The 20353-nt window shown below is 37.3% G+C and overlaps 1 protein-coding gene across 4 annotated transcripts; it reads right to left on the minus strand.

Moving 5' to 3' along the window:
* Nucleotides 1-1103: 1103 nt before the first annotated feature.
* On the minus strand, nucleotides 1104-20328 carry DCLRE1A (DNA cross-link repair 1A). 4 transcript variants are annotated; one of them, XM_030940687.1, is made up of 10 exons: nucleotides 20222-20328; nucleotides 18591-19722; nucleotides 15153-16817; nucleotides 13360-13493; nucleotides 11837-11955; nucleotides 9911-10051; nucleotides 8171-8316; nucleotides 7232-7386; nucleotides 3440-3581; nucleotides 1104-1670 (listed from the first exon to the last, which is right to left on the minus strand). In XM_030940687.1, exons 2-10 carry the CDS (start codon nucleotides 19048-19050, stop codon nucleotides 1510-1512), a joined length of 3123 nt encoding a protein of 1040 aa, XP_030796547.1. In that variant the 5' UTR covers nucleotides 19051-19722; nucleotides 20222-20328; the 3' UTR covers nucleotides 1104-1509. The 4 variants fall into 4 exon arrangements, with proteins under 4 accessions (XP_030796547.1, XP_010361519.2, XP_030796548.1 ...); XM_010363217.2 differs by lacking the exon at nucleotides 20222-20328 and adding an exon at nucleotides 20105-20156; XM_030940688.1 differs by lacking the exon at nucleotides 20222-20328 and adding an exon at nucleotides 20026-20088.
* Nucleotides 20329-20353: the final 25 nt, after the last annotated feature.

The raw sequence follows: 20353 nt of genomic DNA on the forward strand, positions 1-20353 counted from the left end.
CTCATTGCCAAAACTTGGAAGCAATCAAGATTTCCTTCGGTAGGTGATGGATAAACAAACTGAGATACATCCATACAAAGGAATAGTACTCAGCGCTAAAAAGGAATGAGTTATCAAGCCACAAAAAGACGTGGAAGACCCTTAAATGTGTATTACAAAGTGAAAAAACCAATCTGAAAAGGATACCTACTGTCTGATTCCAACTACATGACATTTTGGAAAAAGCAAAACTGTGGAGACCGCAAAAAGATAACTGCTTGCCAGGGGTTTTGGGGGGTGGAAGTATGAATAAGCAGAGAACAAGGATTTTTGGGATAGCAAAAATTTTGCAGGATATTACAATGGGGGATGTGTGTCATTATACATTATACTAACCAAGGAATGTACAACACCAAGAGTGACCCTACTGTAAATTGTGGACTTTGAGTGACTATGATGTGTCAACGTAGGCTCATCTATTGTGAGAAATGTACCATTCAGGTGAGCAATGTTGATCATGGGGGAGCTAAGCACATGGGGGTGGTAGTAAGTATAAGGGAAATCTCTGTACCTTCTACTCAACTTTGCTGTGAACCTAAAACTGCTCTAAAAAATAAAGTCTTGGGCTGGGCACAGTGGCTCAAGCCTGTAATCCCAGCACTTCGGGAGGCTGAGGCAGGCGGATCACAAGGTTAGGAGATCAAGACCATCCTGGCTAACACGGTGAAACCCTGTCTCTACTAAAAATATAAAAAATAAGCCAGGGGTGGTGGCAGGCGCCTGTAGTCCCAGCTACTCGGGAGGCTGAGGCTGGAGAATGGGGTGCACTCGGGAGGTGGAGTTTGCAGCGAGCCGAGATCGCACCACTGCACTCTAGCCTGGGCAACAGACACTCCGTCTCAAAAAAAAAAAAAAAATTAGCCAGGCATGGTGGCGGGCACCTATAATACCAGTTATTCGGGAGGCAGAGGCAGGAGACCCATTTGAACCCGGGAGGTGGAGGGTGCAGTGAGCCATTGCACTATAGCCCGGGTGACAGTGCGAGGCTCCATCTCAAAAATAAATAGATAAAGAAATAATAAAGTCTACTAAAAACAAAACAAAAAACCCAAAAGACACTAGAACAAATTTTATATTAATTTTATTTAGGTATGCATGTCATATAAAAGTTTCATCTCATAATTTTAAAGATACATAGTTACTTATATATATAATACTTCCATCTAGTTTATTAATCATCATTAATCCCTGGTCTCTGAATCTGCCTCTGCTTCCTCTTCCAAGGCTTTATGCAGAATATAACTGCCCATGGAGGGCAGGGGGACAAGAAATTAAGGGTCCCAGGGAGACCCAGTTTCAGTTATCCTTGATGACACTGAGAGGCATTCAGTACCATGAACATGTTCAAACATAAATGAGAAAGTAAACTATCTGGTTTTTCCACACAAAGTGCAGTTCATATCTCTATAGATTTAACTACTAACAAGCTACATCTAAGCTACAACTACTACTGAATACTTGGAGGTATCATCAATATCCAGCTTCCAATTTCCACTCTCTAAAATATTTCTCCATTGTGTTCCTAGATTTCCAGGTGCCAACATTTACGGTAGGTATGATTTTCTGGGGCTTCAGCCACTGGACAAAGCGCTTCATTTCTAGGTAGCTGCTGTGTTCACTGTAAGGAATTCCTGTAACACCAAAGAAACAAAGTTGTACACTAAAATCAAATTAATTTAAAAATTCGCAATCCTAAAACAGAATAAAACAAAAGAGAAAAGCAATCCACAGTATTTTTGTCAAAAACTCCTTGGTGCTTTAGTTTTCATAAGAAAATCTGTTGATATCTTTTATGAATAATAAAGATTAAGACATTAAAATGATGCCGATATGGTTTGGCTCTGTGTCCCCACCCAAATCTCATCTCAAATTGTAATCCCTATGTACTGCGGAAAGGGCCTGGTAGGAGGCGACTGGATCATGGGGGTGGATCTGCCCCTTGTTGTTCTTCTGATAGTGAGTGAGTTCTTGGTCAGGCATGGTGGCTCACGCCTGTAATCCCAGCACTTTGGGAGGCCGAGGCGAGCAGATTACCCGAGGTCAGGAGTTCGAGGCCAGCCTGGCTAACATGGTGAAACCCCATCGCCACTAAAAATACAAAAATTAGCCAGGCATGGTGGCTTATGCCTGTAATCCCAGCTACTCGAGAGACCGAGGCAGAAGAATTGCTTGAACCGGGTAGATGGAGGTTGCAGTGAGCCTAGATCATGCCACTGTACTCCAGCCTGGCGACACAGCAAGGTTCTTGTCTCAAAAATAATAATAATAATAATAATAATAATAATAATAATAATAAGATAGTGAGTGAGTTCTCAGGAGATTGGATGGTTTGAAAGTGTGTGGCATTTCCCCGTTTGCGCGCTCTCTCTCTCTCTTTTCTGCTCCGCTAAGGTAAGACGTGCTTGCTTGCCCTTTGCCTTCTGTCATGATTTTAAGTTTCCTGAGCCCTCCCAGTTATGCTTCCTGTTAAGCCTGTGGAACTGTGAGTCAATTAAACCTCTATTCTTCATAAATTACCCAGTTTCAGATAGTTCTTTAAAGCAGTGTGAGAATGGACTAATACAGATATGAAACTTAGAACTTCAAGAATCTATTACTTTTTTGTGTGTATATTTAATAACATGCATTTCTAGAGAGTCCTATTTAATTAGGAATTTTCTTCTTTTTAAACAATTCTTCCTTTAGACACTTCACTTAGCTACACACTTCAGGAAAATATGGAAGAAATATGAGTCAAATGTGAAGAAAAACAAGCCGGAGACTCACTTCCAGAGCAGGTAAGTGGATTTGTCCCCAAGCTTTGCACACATAAAAAAAATAGGAAAAAAACACCACACACACACACTTTATCTTCTTTATTGAAGATCAAGTACCACAAAGAAAGGTGAAAAGGGTCCTATTTTCAGTATACTAGGGTCTTTAGAGGCTGAGGGTAAATCACTGGTCTGGTGACACACCAAACATGTTTCCATCAGCTGTCACTGCAATAAGCCAACTCTGAAGGCAGTGGTAAACCTCCTCCAAGAATGAAAACAGGCAAGTCTGTATCTCCTGCTGTCACCACATCTAACCCATCATCTTCCTGCTCCCAATCTCACACTGTCATCTATACTTCCAGTATGTAACCGCAGTAGTCCTTTCAAGTAATTCTGCAATTTCCTCTCAATATCACTGATCACAAAGTGAAATGAACTGTATTTGTTAATGTTATCTACTAGTCAAGCTCCTTTATATCAGTTTACAATGGACTAGACACAGGATTAGCGTTGTAGAGAGATTTGAAAACTCTTGAATTATTAAATTCTTTGGTGCCTGTTTTTGTTGGATTTGAACTTTACAACATTTTTTAAAATGTAAAGTAATTATAAACATTAAAAGTTAGAAAATTTAATAACTATACCATATATTGAAATGTTTCCTTTGGTCTGGGGAATAACATCTGCTATTCTAGTGAACTTGTTAGAGTGTGTCCATCCTGTAGGTCGAAACGCCAAAATCTGATTGTATTTCCCACCACACTTCTTCAAATGATTCTGTAAGCCCTATTAAATAAAAATAGCACATTGAGGTCAATGGAGACGGGTTATGTGGAATAAAACAGACTGATTAAAGATGTTATACTGGTGCAGGCGTGGGGAGTTTTCACTTTTTAAGCATTAGCTTCAACAACCTAGTGCCATGCTTCTAAAAAATAATCACTGAAAAAATATATAAAATATTTTCTCCTTTTCTTATCTGAAGTTAAACAAGTACAGTCTGGAAAAAGAAAAAAGTGTAACAAGACAACTTTAAACACAAGCAAATAGGTATAAACAAATTACAATTCCGATAGCTACCAAAAACAAAAACAAAACTACTCTCCAAATCTTACTCCACAGAGATAATATCAACAATGGTATCAACAATGGTAAACACCAATGCAAACATATCTCCATGCATATACACCAAAAGGGGATAGCTAGGTGGAGAGAAGTAATTTTATGTGAATGGCATCATACTCAACACAGAGATACATTTTACAGCCGCTTAATAGCATTCTTTTCAGGTGTTTATGCCTTTTACCCTTTAAACATGAACTAGATTTATTTTAAAACTTTTCATACCACTATTGTTGGAAGTAATATGCTCCCCTTGTAAGTCTTGAGTAAAATAAAACTTTCCCAAACTAAAGTAATCATAAATGATGACATTTGATAAAACTCTTAGAAAATCAATGACCGAAGTTCAGTCTTTGAAAGATAAGAGAAATCAAGTTATAAATAATAATGGCACGAGGGATACAAAAAAATCTAATACTTTTGGTCTGAAGACTAAAACCCATAGTTTCAAAGACTTACAATGAATAGTAAAATTCATTTTGTTGATGAACTGGTAACAATTCTTTGATCTCTCTTTTGTATCAAATAAGAGCCTTTTATTAATTAGAAGTGAATATAAAAATACCTACCATAAGACAACCATATTTCTTACCAATTACTATGCACACCAAAAAAGTTAGTTATTGATACGTAACTACATTTCCATTTCAATATTCTTGGCTCTGCAAATTTGCAAGTTTTTGCCTTGCTTAGTCTAGGACCTAGCTAATGTAATATTATTTGTTTAATCACTATTCCTTCTACCCTTGTCCTCACAAAGAAAGAAAATAAGAAACTGAGGTTTAGAGTAATTATACATTTAATATATAAACTGAGTCCAACTTTCAATACACATCATCAAACCTATCCATTCCTATTTGTCTCTGCAAAACCATCCAGAAGAATTAAATGATAACTAATATTTGCTTTCTGTGGGACAAATTAGAGTTACCACAAAAACATCATTAACCTGTACTATAAACAAAAACTTCGGATATTATCATATAAGCCAAATCTACAGAAAAAAAGACTACCAGCAGCTACAAGTAGCCCATTAACCACAATTTGAGAACTATTCTCATGAGGAAATTTATTAAGAATAGTTTAGTCAATATGAAATCCCTGATTTATGACTTGTCCCTGATTTATTTGGTTTATTTGTAACCAGTTTGGGAGAAAAATACTTTTTGCAATGTTACTAGAAGTATTTTTTCAGCATGCAAATAATCATCTATAACATCACTGTTGTAACAATTTACCACAATCAATCAGTCAGGTTTAAATCAGTTGGTAGTCACCTATGTAGCACATACGTGAACTTGGGATGTTGAACTAGATGGCATGAATGGTATTAATTTATAGCCTTTCAAAGGCTTTCAGGCATACCCTGGGCACCTTGAAAACTGTGTTAGGATTACCTTTTCACAAAAAGTAATTCTCTCTCATGAAATACAACTTTTGACTGGTAAAAAAAAAAAAAAATTGGCTCTAATGACAAACATCAGCTTCTGCTCCATGTGTGTTTTGGAGGTAAGAAATCTTCCGAGGCCAGGCGCGGTGGCTCACGCCTGTAATCCCAGCACTCTGGGAGGCCAAGGCAGGCGGATCACAAGGTCAAGAGATGGAGACCATCCTGGCTACCACGGTGAAACCCCATCTCTACTAAAAATACAAAAAATTAGCCAGGTGTGGTGGTGGACGCCTGTATTCCTAGCTACTCGGGAGGCTGAGGCAGGAGAATGGCGTGTACCTGGGAGGCGGAGGTTGCAGTGAGCTGAGACCAAGCCACTGCACTCCAGCCTGGGCGACAGAGCGAGACTCTGTCTCAAAAAAAAAAAAAAAAAAGGAAAGCTTCCAAAAATATGTAGGTAAATGAGGGACAGGGGAAGAAAAAAAGCTTTTCACAATATGCCGTTTTATATTTTTGTTTTTACCGTTGTGAATGTATCACCGATTTAAAAACATTTTAAATATGTATTTCCATTATCATTGCTAGAATGTTTAATAAACAAATATTAAAAGAAAAAAAGAAGTCTTCAAAAAATCAATACCCAGTCACTTTAATGGAGCAAGGGGAGGGACGACTGAAGGAAATACCAGTAAATATCCATTCTGGTATTACATAGTTGCTAGGGTCAGTGTGGAGGAAAAGAGGATACAGATTTCACTCTCTGCAAGCTTACAGCCTAGTGGGCAGGAGGTCAGTAAACCCCACCTCCTAATGGAAACCACCTGCCCTTTCTCAGCTTTTTCTCTCTCTCATCATGTATTATACCATCGGCACCTAGGAGCCTTACAGATTGACCTTTTCACAAAGAACTTGTGTTTTATTATAAAATCCTAAATGTGGAAACATACAGACTTGACGACTATCAAAAATATAGATTTAATGACTCCAGATCACTCCTCCAAGGACACTAGCCTCAAAAAATCATTCAGAATCAACATTTCTGAGTTATTAAAACCAACTTGAATTCCTGTACTAAAAAGTTACGCTTACGCCAGACGTGGTAGCTCATACCTGTAATACGAGCACATTGGCAGGCTGAGGCAGGCGGATCACTTGAGCTCAAGAGTTTGAGATCAGCCTGGCCAACATGGCGAAACCCCATCTCTACTAAAAAATACAAAAATTAACTGGGCATAGTGGCACATGCCTGTAATTCCAGTCACTTAGGAGGCTGAGGCATGACAATCACTTGAACTTGGGAGGCAGAGGTTGCAGTGAGCCAAGGCTGCACTACTGCACTCCAGCCTGGGCAATAGGGTGAGACTGCTCAAAAAAAAAAAAAAAAAATACGCTTGAGTAGTAGTGAAAACCTAAATCTTGTTTAAGTTGGGATTTGTAAATATATGCTCTCTACAAGAAGGCCATAAGCATCAGAACGCACAGTCTGTAGAGTGGTAGGCTGTGAGAGAACTGTCGGAGAGGAAGAGGTGTGGCCCTCTTTCTGTTCAAAGTGGATGCACCTCATTACCTATTTTTCAGGTCTTGCTCAGAATTATTCTTCTGAATAATCTTCTTGCTCATCAATTATTCTCTTATCTTAGATTCTCTCTGTCCCTCACAACATAAAAATCCTCATCTCTGATGGCCAACAAACAAGCAACCCTCCTCCCTTTGGCCATCAAAGTATCCAGCCCCTCTTCACGCCATGCTCTAGTCTTCCTGTCTCCATTGCCTCACTTTTCATTCATTCTTTTTATTTCATAAACACAATAACAAATGTGAAAATATTCTATTATAATTGAATTCCTCTAAGTTAAATGTAGTTTAAAATCATAAGATTACCTTTTTTAGTTCACCCTAAAAGACATATCTCTTGAATGCTTACCTTAAAATTAATTTGCATCATTGGGAGAAGGTGAACCAATGAACTGCACATGTCGGTAGTGAGGAGTGAATTAATTTCTGGTATATTGAGGCACTGTAGAGTTTTATATTTTTCCTGGGTCATGCCCACTTTTGAACCTAAAACATCAGCAATGGCTATGGGCAAAAGAAAAGGTTAAAAATAGTAAACGTACAGCTTGTGAAAAAAATAGTTACAGCTTAAGCAAATTTTAAGGTAAGAATTTACCAAATAAAAGGAAATTAAAAACATTCACACTTTTACCATGATATCTCAAAAAGACAGAATCATTTTGTTAGTTTACTGTGTGGAATAAATTGTGAGAAAACCAAATAATTTATTTTTAAAGGCTTACTGTTTACTATTTAAAAACTGCAAAAGTGTATAGAAAGTGGATAGAGGAAGAGAAGGAACTAAATTTGAAGAAGTTAAAAGCCCCGGCTTTATCATCTTTAATGTTTGATATAATGTGGCCATACTTAAGAAGAAATAGAAAGTATTTTGCAAATTAGTACAATACTACCTGGACAAACTAAGTTATACATCCAGAAATCATTTAGGAACAAAAATTAAAACTCATTGCTAACATAATTATTATCCTCAAAGAATGCAGCAATACAACTATGCATTAATCATCTTTCAAAGTTTACTAAATAATAATGTAGCATGGGCAGTTGCTCTATAAATTTCTTATATCTAGAAAGCCTAAATTAAACACACTTATCAAATGTTTCCCTAAAGTCAAACCTTTCAAAGATTAAATGTTTCAAACTATCAAATTTTCCTTCAACTTCAAAGGTAATATTGAATCATTACAGGAAATAATTATCAAACTCAAGAGTAGAAACTTAAAGGGTTTTATGCAAAAAGAATCTGATCTTTATAATATATTAATGTAAATTAGATACACCTATCACTCACCTAGGAAGACTTTCTCTTTTCCAATAGAGTAAGTGCCACAGACAACAAGAGCATGTGGGTTTAGAGTTAGAGCCTCAAAGGCAGTGTTGATGGCAAACTGGATAACCTCTTGCTGAGATGGAAAGGTGTATTCTGGGCTACAATATCTATAATATGGAAACATGGTACTCACTAAAAGAACAATAAAAAAGCCATCACCTTAAGCTGGATGCTATTTTAGAAAACAAGTGTTAGCAACTTACATACAACAGCAGTATAATATATTAACACCACAAGTTATCTCACTGCCTGTAGTTAGAATTATTTACCAGTTACTACTAACTTATGATCAAATTGTAAGTTTTCAATATATCTTTTTCATTATATTTCTTTTATCACTCTCAAAAAATTGTCTTTTTGAAGACTTTTTTCCCCAAGAATATTTCTAGCAAGCCAGCTATTTTAGTTATAAATTATAAAACTCAGTATCTTTTATTTAACTCCAAACACTATCAAAAAATCATATTGATAAGGATTATATCTGGACTAAAGATTGACTTAATAAAAAATGATTAAAGTAATGAAACTAAACATGAATTTAGTGAAACAGTTTTAAATCAGTTAATATTGACATGGTTGATATTAATATCATTCTTTACAGACACAGAATATATATACTATGTGTATATATACGTATACGTGTACACACACACACACACACACACACACACACACACACACACACAAATACAACAGATCCAGTTGGGTCTATCTCCATACAGTATAACCCAGCAAAAAATTAACTCTAAGCTACTATCTACCTATCTATATTTGAGATGAAAAGTAAGCACTTTTTCACTAAAAATGTAATAAGCCACAAAAAACAAACATTTTTCCCAGTTTTTGGAATTGTTTTTGCTAGTCAACCATTAGAGAAGAGGAAGAAAAACTTTCTCATTAAAAACCCATGAGGAAATTCAGAATCGTATCAGAATAGAACTAGGTAACAAAAAAGGTTTTTTTTTTTTTAAAAAAAAAAACTTATTTTCTTAATTTATCTAGTGCTTAAAACTCATATAGAAGAGTGGAAAAATCAGTTACAATGTGAGAAAACTGGATGCGGAAAGACCATCTTTTACAAAAATATCGCATCCAAACGTACTTCTTAAAACAGGTTGAAATGGTTAAGATAATTTCTAACAAGTTGATGAGATATTTTAATATATAAAATCACATCATATACCAGAAATATATACAATTTTTATTTACTTAATAAAGTTAGGGAGAAATACATACACAGCTAAAATGTAATGGCTTATGCCATTATATTTATAGTACTCAGGAATTCAAAACTGTCACTTATAAATTATCTTTTTAAGAAAAGAACAACAGTAACTTTGGATACCCAAAAACAGAATCACATTTTGGCCTCTGTCTTCTCTTCACAATTAATAGCTACACAGTTACTCTTAAAAGGGTGTCTTCCTAAAGTTTGCTCCTAAGTTTTTCTTCCTTGTTTAACAGGATTCTCATATAACATGTTTTCAAAAACAAATCACAAAAAAAAAGAGCTGTAGTCAGTTAACACATGCAATCTCAAATTTGCCCTTAAGCAAGTATATATATATTTTTCAAACAGCATCCCTCTGATAAAGAGCCTTAAAATAATAATTGGCAATAAGCCGTCATTTTGATAACCATAATACAGAGAGCAAAGGCTGTCAGTGGAAAAAGGAAGCACACAAAAAAAGCCTCTCTTACGTGGTATCTAAGTACAGCATATGGACTTTCTGGTCCGCAAGAAGAGAATGTTCCATGCTGGGATCTGCCCTGAAGTCTCCCGTGTGTAATATGACAGTACCATTGGGAAGATAAAAGAGGATCATGACAGCACCTGGACAGCTGAACACAAATTTCAAAAGAGTGTTCTTAACACAGGCAAGCACCTAAAGGAACAGTATCTATTTCAATTATCACCAAGTTAGCACACTTTATTAGCTGACCACAATGACATAGCATTGCACTACAGAGGAAACGCGCACTTCAACTCAAGGACATTTACATCATAAAAAGAACTGGTGTGCAGGAAAGGCAGACCCAGGTTGCTCAACCTCCACACATTCCCAAGAACAGCATGTCCTTAGGATTGGCCCTTGGCTGGCTCCTGGGAAATGAACTCTGAACCCTAGGAATATTATGCCTGGTAAGACTGTTTTGTATGCCTGAGACATCGAACTATGTGATACTAGCTTGATGCTAACTTTGTGATCTATGGTGAAAACCCCATAAAGTTGAAATTAAAAATCAGAACTTGCCTGCCCATGGTGGCTCATGCCTGTAATCCCAGCATTTTGGGAGGCCGAAGTGGGCGGATCACCTGAGGTTAGGAATTCGAAACCAGCCTGGTCAACACAGCAAAACCCTGTCTCTACTAAAAATACAAAAATTAGCTGGGTGTGGTGGTGTGCGCCTGTAATCCCAGCTACTTGGGAGGCTGAGGCAGGAGAATAGCTTGAACCTGGGAGGCAGAGGTTGCAGCGAGCTGAGACTGTGTCATTGTACTCCAAACTGGGCAAAAAGAGCAAAACTCCGTCTCAAAAAAAAAAAAAAAAAAAAAAAAAATCAGAACTCAAACTGGCAATTAAAAAAAAAAAAACAGCAAAATTAGCAGACAAAAACTTAAAGGCAACCTAATGTAATAGCTTGGCCTGGATTTTAGGAAACCTATATTTAGTCTTCTTCCTCTTCATCTATGACCTCTATGGTACAGAGGGCTAACATTCTATGGAAAGTAGAAAGCGGCAGAGTTGATAACATGAATGTGTTTTGACAACATGAATGCTGATAGTACTTGATATTAAAAGAAAAAAAGAGGGTAAAATGGAGGCTATTTCCAAGAAAAAAATCTTCAAAATCTTTAATATCTGAAGGCTGAATGATTTCTTAAAGAGGGGTAGGAGGAGATAAAACTGACCCTCTAGTATCCGAATAGAGTACAAGCTGTTAATTTATATATATGATACTAAAGAAAATGGCAAAATGTTATTTTGCAAAGAACAGCAGCAACAATATGTTAAGGTATTTTAAAAAATAAGATGGCATCTCAGATGTCAAGTGTAGTAATTTTTTTTTTTTTTTTTTTTTTTTTTTTTTTTTTTTTTGAGACGGAGTCTCGCTCTGTTGCCCAGGCTGGAGTGCAGTGGCCGGATCTCGGCTCACTGCAAGCTCTGCCTCCCGGGTTTATGCCATTCTCCTGCCTCAGCCTCCCGAGTAGCTGGGACTACAGGCACCCGCCACCACTCCCGGCTAGTTTTTTTGCATTTTTTTAGTAGAGACGGGGTTTCACCGTGTTAGCCAGATGGTCTTGATCTCCTGACCTCGTGATCCGCCCGTCTCGGCCTCCCAAAGTGCTGGGATTACAGGCTTGAGCCACCGCGCCCGGCCAAGTGTAGTAATTTAAACCGGATAAAAAAATGGGTTAGATAACATTTAGAGGATCCCTTTAATTTTAATCTCTGATTCTATAATTGGGCACATTATTTTTCAAAAGGAGAAACATCTTACTCAAGTTTTAAGAAATATGAAGCATATTAATTATAATGAAAAAAGTTATTAAATAATCATGCCAATGTGTTGTCCTTTTGAACATTTAAAAAAATGTGCTATTAAGATGACTTTAATACTTACTGATTGGCATCAAGCAAAACAACTTTGACACCATTCACGACACATTCAGTGTCCAGTGGCAATGGATGAATATATTGTTCTTGCACATGAAGCTTGTTCTTCAACAAATTGCCAGTTATCTGCAAAACAGGACGTGCTTATTGCTGATGCAGTAAAACACTAAATAAGTATTTTATTTCGTATCTAGTTTAGAACCATAGCATCTTAATTAACATCCCTTTTCCTGCTCATATTTAAGTAAACACTCCACAACGCCAGGAAGAATTTCCTATAATGGCTGTGCCACTACTCTGCTTGAACATCGTCACTGACTTCACCTCATCTGTGAAGAGTCCATCCTCACTATGACATACAAAAGCCTGAGTGATCTGGTTCCAGCCCATTCCTGTGAGTTTGTCTCCTGTTATTCCCTACCTTGCATTCTAGCCATTTTGAATTATCTGAAGTGCCTGGAATGGGCATATTTCTCAGGTGCCTGTGCCTTTACATACACTTTAGTCTCTACCTAGAATGCTCTTTCCTCTGCCTGGTCCTGGAATCAGACAGATTTGCACACAAGTTCAGACTCTGCCATTAGTATCTCTGTGACCTGGGGCACGTCACTTCACTTCTCCAAACCTCAGGTGTTTCATTAATAAAAAGAATTCTTAAATCACGCTTCAAGAATGCTGTGAGGATTAAATCAAATTCTAGTTCAAGCCTTTAGTAATGAGCATTAAAGTGTTCACTTTTTAATAATTAGTTCAAGGTATCTTTTACCACAAAACTGTGTCTAACCTCAGCCCAGGACAGGGTAAAGCATTCTCTTCTCCCTACTCCTAGGTACTCCATTCATTTTTCTATTATAATACCAATCCCAATGTGGCATTATTTATGAATGTTTCCTCTGGAGGTTATAAGCTCCTTGAAGCTCGATACAGTCATGTCCCTCAGTATCTGCAGGGGACTGGTTCCAGGACCCCCTGAGGACACCAAAATCTCAGGATGCTCAAGTCCCTTACACAAAATAGCACAGTATTTGCATATAACCTATGCATACCCTCTTTAAATCATCTTCAGATTAATTATAACACCTAATACAATGTAAATTCCATGTAAATAGTTGTCATACTATATTTTTAAATTTGCATTATTTTTCATTGTTGTATTATTTTTTATTTTTGAATCATTTCGGTTGCAGTTGGTTGAATCCATGGATAGGGCACTCACAGATACAGCAGGCTGACTGTATTTTGCCTAGAATCCATTTAGGCTTTCAGTGAATGTTTACTGAATGCAACTTCTTGTTTTTAGTACTTCGTGAAATAGTTTATCTTTTGTTTCCATGTAATAAAACATGTTTCCTAAAAACTGAAAATTGATGTTAACTCGTTTAAGTTTAGAACTTTTATGTGGAATATGTTTTCTCATATTTTTTTCTAGTAGAATGAAAGATCTGACTGTTTTAATTATTCTTTTTTAACGAAATTGCTTAGAAATTCACAGCATTCTACAAAGCCAAAAGTTAGAATACTAAAACTTACCTCACTACAATAAACTGGAAATGTGAAGTGTTTAGACAATCCAGCATAATGATCAGAATGAAAATGTGTGAGAAAATAGGCTGTGCAACCTTCAACCATGCCATACTGAAAGGCATCAACTGTAAAGCCAGTTCCTGCAATAAAAATACCGACACAGTAGGCTGAGCAAGAGCTAACAAAGATACCCAATTTGATGATAAATACTGAATGAACCCTCTATACTCTTTACCTCTTATTTCCAATTTAACTATATTTAAAAACTTATACCACATAAATTTAGCAAAAGGTAACACTAAAGATGAGAATGTCTTAAAAGTGTCTACCAAGTATCTCAGTATAGAGACCTTTATTTGTGAATAACTGCACCAAAGAATTTTTTAAAATTCTAGGTTACAAACCAATTACTTCTTTGTTTTAACTAATACTTTCATAATACTTAGCATTTGACTTCTGCAAAACAGCAAAAGGAGAATGCTAACTTTCTTTTAAAACACGAATTTTCAATGGGGGCAGTATTGATCTAAGGAAGCCAAAATGCTTGAGGGCCAACATAATCTCACATATGACACAAACAATGTATCTATCATCTTTGAATTTCGCTGCACAGTCAAACTGGAGAAGAGGGGTGGGAAACAAGAAAAAAATGTCTAAAAAGGTTCCTTAGAGGAGCAGTAATGAAGAAGGGGTTGAGAAATACTATTGTAAAATGTGCTCATGCAAGAAATAATTAAGTGTACTGACTGGCGATGTGCAAATAAATAAGCATAACTTCTCAATTCTACTGAGGCTTATCAACACATGGTTTTAGGATCATTTAAAGTATAGAAAATTGGCCGGGCTCGGTGGCTCACGCTTGTAATCCCAGCACTTTGGGAGGCGGAGGCAGGCGGATCACAAAGTCAGGAGATCGAGACCATCCTGGCTAGCATGGTGAAACCCTGTCTCTACTAAAAATACAAAAAAAAATTAGCTGGGCATGGTGGTGGGTGCCTGTAATCCCAGTTACCCGGGAGGCTGAGGCAGGAGAATGGCGTGAACTCGGAAGGCGGAGCTTGCAGTGAGCTGAGATCACGCCACTGCACTCCAGCCTGGGTGACAGAGTGAGACTCCGTCTCTAAATAAATAAATAAAATAAAGTACAGAAAATTAATCAAAATAATTATTAAAAACACCACTTGTGTTACGAAGTATATAAATGCTATTCTATATATAAATGCTATATTGAACAAATTATAGATCTAGAACATCAATAAAGCACTTTAAAAATCTTTCAGCAACCAAGTATATACTGGCAGCAACCAAGTATATGAAAGGGCAGAGAAACTAAGTTCTAATACGGTTTTAAAATTTTTGGCATTTACCATGATAGGTAAAACCTGTGACATTTCCCATCTGTGAAAGTATTTAGTACTTTGTATTTCTCACAAGCATTTAGAGGCTGCCTTTTATTATAGTTATTTACAGAGATGCCTTTCCTCCTTTTGTATTAAGCTGAATCCCTGCTCCTCTCTTACTAATCTTTCTATAGCCTGTAATATCTACCTAACTAGTATAGTCACTTACACAGAGGATATGTTTAATAGAAACTTGATGAACTGAATGGAGCAAAAAAAATAAAATAGGCAAAAACCAAATCTACGTTAGAGGCTCATAAAGTATCACAAAAACAAAGGAAACATATAGGAAAAATTGTTTCACACACACACACACACACACACACACAACAGGCAATAAACACAAAGTTCAAAAATGTTGTCTTTGTTGATATATCGAGTACTGATATTTCAACTTACCAGGTATTTTCTTATAGAATGGACATGTCTTTTTTCTTGATCCTCCTACATTAGATGACTCTGGGATTTTCTTGTTCCCCCTTTGCAGCCCACCATGAGCTGATTTTGTGAACACTTTGACTTTACTTAAATTGACTGCTTCAGATTCAGTATTAATAAGGTGATCTGATCTCTTCTGATACACTCCTTCCTGCAGTGAATTTGACTTTTTACGTCTCTTTTTTTGACGCTGTGACCTTGCACTAGAAAGTTCCACAGAAAGCTGACTCTCATTTAAATTACTTGCATCAAATTCTAAATCACTTAAAGATTTTTCTGCCTTCCTCTTGCACTGCGAGGACCTCTTATTATTAGGACTTGGAACTGGATTGAAGTTTATCCCTTCTAATGCACTTTCCCCTAGCAATTTTTCTTCTTTTCTTTTGGGAGGTAGTCCAAAATACACACCTATATCCATTTGCTTCATTACCTTGGTAGAAGGATGTCTTGCATTACACTCAAGACCAGAAGGCAATATTTTCAAATACTTAGGAGCCGGTGTACTAGAAAAGTTTTCTGTATTTAAAATTGTAGCTTTACCAACGGGCACACCATCTAATGCCTTTCTGCAGAAACATGCTGAGTTAGTATTATTCTTAGCATTCAAGTTCTCACTTGATAATTTTCTAATTTTACTTTGGGTTGGTTGGGAAGAAAGATATCCTTCTCCCTGACTTTCAAAAGGTTTCAACATTGAACTCTTAAGTAACGGAAGAGAAACCTGATTGTAAACAGCTGATTTTTCAATGACCTGTTTCTGTTTATTTGATCGAGCTGAGTGAAATGCTGGCTCATCTTGTTTTGCTTTAGCTACCTGATGAACAGAAGCAGCAAGCTGCCCTGCCAACGCAGGCGGAAACAACACAAAATCACCACCAGCACATGCCAGATCATAAGGCAAAGTACTCTCATTATTTTGGGAAATAGGCTGAGACAAATCATTTAGACTATTGAATCTATACAGTCCTTCATCATACTTATCCTGAGTTAAGAAGCTGTTCACTTTGCGGCAGCTCTCATCCTGGTCCTTCATTAAGGGACCATGTCGTTTTTGAAAAAAAGCACAGCTGTCATCATCTTCTTCGAGGCTGCCATCTTTAGAGCTTTCGGTAAAAAATAGTTGTTGTTGTGAATCATCCAGTTTTTCATCGGTATCATGAGTGTCTTCATCACTTTGAAGTGGAGAATAGGAGATTCCATAGTCGCTAAAGTCATTTTCTGGCAATGGCAAATTTATGTGTTCTGAGTTGTTTGCAAGACGCAAAGCAGCTCCTACCAGTTTGTCATTCTCAACAAATTCTGTAAATTGTAGAGCTTGTTGGGACGTTTGGATATGAGCAGAAATCTTTTCACTGGCTTTGGTTGGAGATGGAGACTTTTTAAAATACTGTGTCATCAGTAAGGGATCACTTGAAACTGAGTTATCGGTTTGGCTCTGATACGAAGACCATCTTTCCTCAAGGCTACAAAGAACACCTGACTTGGTCTCACTGAAACTGCCACCTGATGCAGGTGATGGGCTGCTAAAAGGATGATCACCAGCCCTGCTTTGAGCTAGCAGGAAGTGAGTGTATCTCTTGTAATGAAAAGGAATGGTTGAGGTACACAGAAGACCATCAGGACACTCTGAAATTTTAATAAAGAAAAAAAATTACAGGATCAAAGAATATACTAAGCTTTGACAACATTAGTAGTATAAATTGGGTTCCATTATTTAACATTCACGTTGTATACAATAAAAAGTAACAATTTTAATAAGAGTAGTTATAATTGTTGATATGCTGAACAAGTTTTAGATTCTATTCTAAGAACAGAATTTGAGAAATTGGTTAATTATAAGGCTTTACTAATTTGGAAACTATTCCCTGTCATACTACCATGATTGAGAAACTTTCTATAAGCCATCTTGGCATATCCCTGTATATGTTAATTTCCAGGTTTATCAAAAAATGACACCTCCCTCCCCTCAAAAAAGATGTTATATTTCTTATGTTAAACTAGAAAACATCATGGCTTACAACCTAACTTAAAAATGTCTCTTAAAAGCATTTGTTATAGAATGGAATTTATTTCAAGAGAGCCATCTGAGAGTCTGTTCACAGGAGTTTAGTGAAAAACTGAAGGAAAATTTTTTTGAGATGGCTTCATCCGTGAGACATTTCACCCTAAGGTCTTCAACCACGGACTCCAATTTCCATTCTTGATTTTCAAGTTACATGAAAGCAAATTACTAGCAAATTTATGAGGTTTTCACTTGCTATCCTTTTATGGGAAAGGCTAATGCCAAATTTAAAGAAGAGGTTTTTTGTGTGTGTGTCTTCATGCAGTACTTTAAAATAACTACAGGTTAACAATAAAATTTATTCTGAATCATAGCTAACATGAAAGCCATATTGAGTATTTTTTTATTTTACTGAATTTAACTTTTTCAGATGAAACAATCTATATATGGAATAGAAATGATTTTAAAATATAAAAATAATCACAACAACCAGTTGTCCATATATATTCCAAGTAGGATTTTCTACGTTAAATACTTATTACATATTTTAAAAGATAAAAAACATAGCATACTTTTATTATCATTTGACACATTTATTGTTAGAATCTTAATCACCTAAGACTCCCTCACACTTCCTCTTCCTGTATACATTAGCATGATGACTAAAACATAACCATATTTAGAAACCATACTATATCTATACTTTTTTTTTTTTTCAGACAAGGTCTCACTCTGTCGCCCCTGCCAGGCTGGAGTGCAGTGGCATGATCACAGCGCCCCATAGCCTCCACCTCCTGGGCTCAGGTGATCCTCCCATCTCAGCCTTCCAAGTAGCCCACCACATCTGGCTAATTTCTGGTATTTTTTTTGGTAAAGACAGGGTTTCACCATGTTGCACAGGCTGGTCTTGAACTCCTAGGCTCAAGTGATCTGTCTACCTCGACCTCCCAAAGTACTGGGATTACTGGCATGAGCCACTGTGCCCAGCCTATTTATAGTTTTCTAAGGAGTTCCATAAAAATAACCAACTGGGCAAGTTACTTGACTTTTAAGAACTTTCATCTATAAAATGTCAATACTACCTACCTTATATGGTGGTTGTGAAAGTCAGGTAAGTAAACAGTGTGAAAGTACCCAGCATAGTAAGGATTCAATTAACATTTATGGAAAATAATCCAGATACTTAGGAACTTTTATGAAATAACACAACGTATTTAAACTGTTTTCTAGTCTGCCATTTTCTTTACTATTATACCGTTGACAAGTATGGTGTCTCCCAGTGTCCCACCTCTCTTTTAGTTTACTGTTTGCCTTCCTTGTTTCACTGAATTGGTATGTCTGACTTAACGAAGACTTTTTAGATTATTTAGAAACTGCTACCTTTTCTGCAGTCTTACCTGTTTCAGAGCATGGTGGAGAATCCAAACATTCAAAAACATGCCATCGAGGTGTCTGCCCTATCAATGAGGAAAAAGGCATCTGGCAATTTGGACAGTATCCATCATAAACTGGACGTATCTTTGGGGACACGTGTTGGCTTTTGTGAGTTCTACAGAGCTTTCCTGGAGTAGTCTCCTTGTCTTGGGTGTGCTGAATACCATCTCCACAACTTGAATTCTGACTAGAAGCTACAGAAGTCTGACAATCTGCATTTTCAGGGGGCATTTCATGGTCCTTCACCTCTTTAGCTTCTGTGGCTCTTTTTCTGTTTCTATTCCGTTTTGACTGGTATTTTCCGTCTGTTCCTTTTCCAACAGATTTTAGAATATTTTTAGAGCCATTATCTGGATCAACTCGTTTTGGTTTTCTTTTAGATTTGTATTCCCAAATGTCGTCTTCGGAAATGTCTTCTAACATGGCAAAATGATTTTATCATTCAAGAAGTATTAATCTTAAGTAAATTGAGAGTCCATTTGTTGTCACAAAAAGTTACAGAATTATTTTGCTGAGAAAACAAAGGTAACAAAACCCCCACCAACTCAATGGGAATCTGGAGTGTTGGTGATGCACATACTGGCAAGCTACAAACCTTGTATCTGACAACACCTGCTGTTCCATCCATACCACAATAAAACTAAGAGAAACCTATCATAGGAGCAGCAACTGTGAAGTTCTCCATTATGGGTGCTATTTCGTTCAAATATCTTGTTCTTTTCCAGGACTTGATTCATAAAAATAAGAATAATACTTCGAAAATTAAGCACTCATGGGAAATATAGGTTCAACAGCTTAATCTTAGAACGAGCTTTGTAACATTGTTATGAAGCTACTGTCGTTCTCTCAAGTGGACAACCGTCCAAATAATTCATAAATCCAACCACACTCCCTGGACAAGTGGATCAACAGGTATCCCAAACACTAAATGGCTATCTCAGTTTACCAACAAAACTAGTCACAACATAATCAAAGAGATGTGTAATTCGCAAAAAAACTGCGAAATCACTGCCATTATCCACGACTAGTGGATACTCAACCACTTCAGTTTCCCGGGACAGTCCATGATCTTCCTCCAGCAGCAATGAACAATCCCTGCACAGTGAACAAGAAAAGTTCAGATATGTGAAAAAAGTTCAAATATGTGAAAGGGTGGGCTTGTATTGAGGTCTGACTCTATATTGCACCCATGGTTCCGAAGGTGGCCAGCCCTCTGGCCACTTCAAAACGGGGTCACATGCCAGCCTCTCCCTTATCTTTTGGCATTAGAGGCTGCAAGGCCAGGAAGCGGGGCCTTAACCCTCTCCAGAAAGCACAGCCAGCTTCAAAAAAGCCCTCAGAGTCCTCCCCTTTTGAAGACTCTGAGGTCCGCCCTCAAGGACCCTCGCCGCCGCCCACCTGCCACTCGGCGCCCCAAGGGAGCCGCTCCAGCTGCATCCGCTCCCCTCCGCACCCCCACCTAAAAATCTTTTCGCACCCGCACTTTCAGCACTCCCAGACGACAAAACGCTGTATTTGTAAGTGAATGTCACTCGCGCCAGTCACTCCCAGATTACAAAGCCTTCTCTCTGGAGGTTATCCCTACCCCGTTTACCTTTAGTGTCTTGGCGGGAACAACTTCCCGCTGTCAGTGCCGTGTCGAATCGGCGGATGCTGGTCAAAGAGAGACTTTAAAAATAATTTTAAAAAATAGGTTGCCCTTTTAAGTCCAACGGATTTATTGTAT

Source organism: Rhinopithecus roxellana, chromosome 11 (assembly GCF_007565055.1).
Source record: "Rhinopithecus roxellana isolate Shanxi Qingling chromosome 11, ASM756505v1, whole genome shotgun sequence".
Lineage (NCBI taxonomy): Eukaryota > Metazoa > Chordata > Mammalia > Primates > Cercopithecidae > Rhinopithecus > Rhinopithecus roxellana.

Bases quoted from the DNA above. Each gene is read 5' to 3' on its own strand.
- DCLRE1A (XM_030940687.1), bottom strand. From the start codon at position 19,050: ATGTTAGAAGACATTTCCGAAGACGACATTTGGGAATACAAATCTAAA. The intron at 10,052-11,836 runs GTAAGTATTAAA...ATTTGTGTTCAG, and splicing joins GTTTTGCTTGATGCCAATCA to CTGTCCAGGTGCTGTCATGA. The intron at 3,582-7,231 runs GTAAGCATTCAA...TTTATTTAATAG, and splicing joins TGATGCAAATTAATTTTAAG to GGCTTACAGAATCATTTGAA.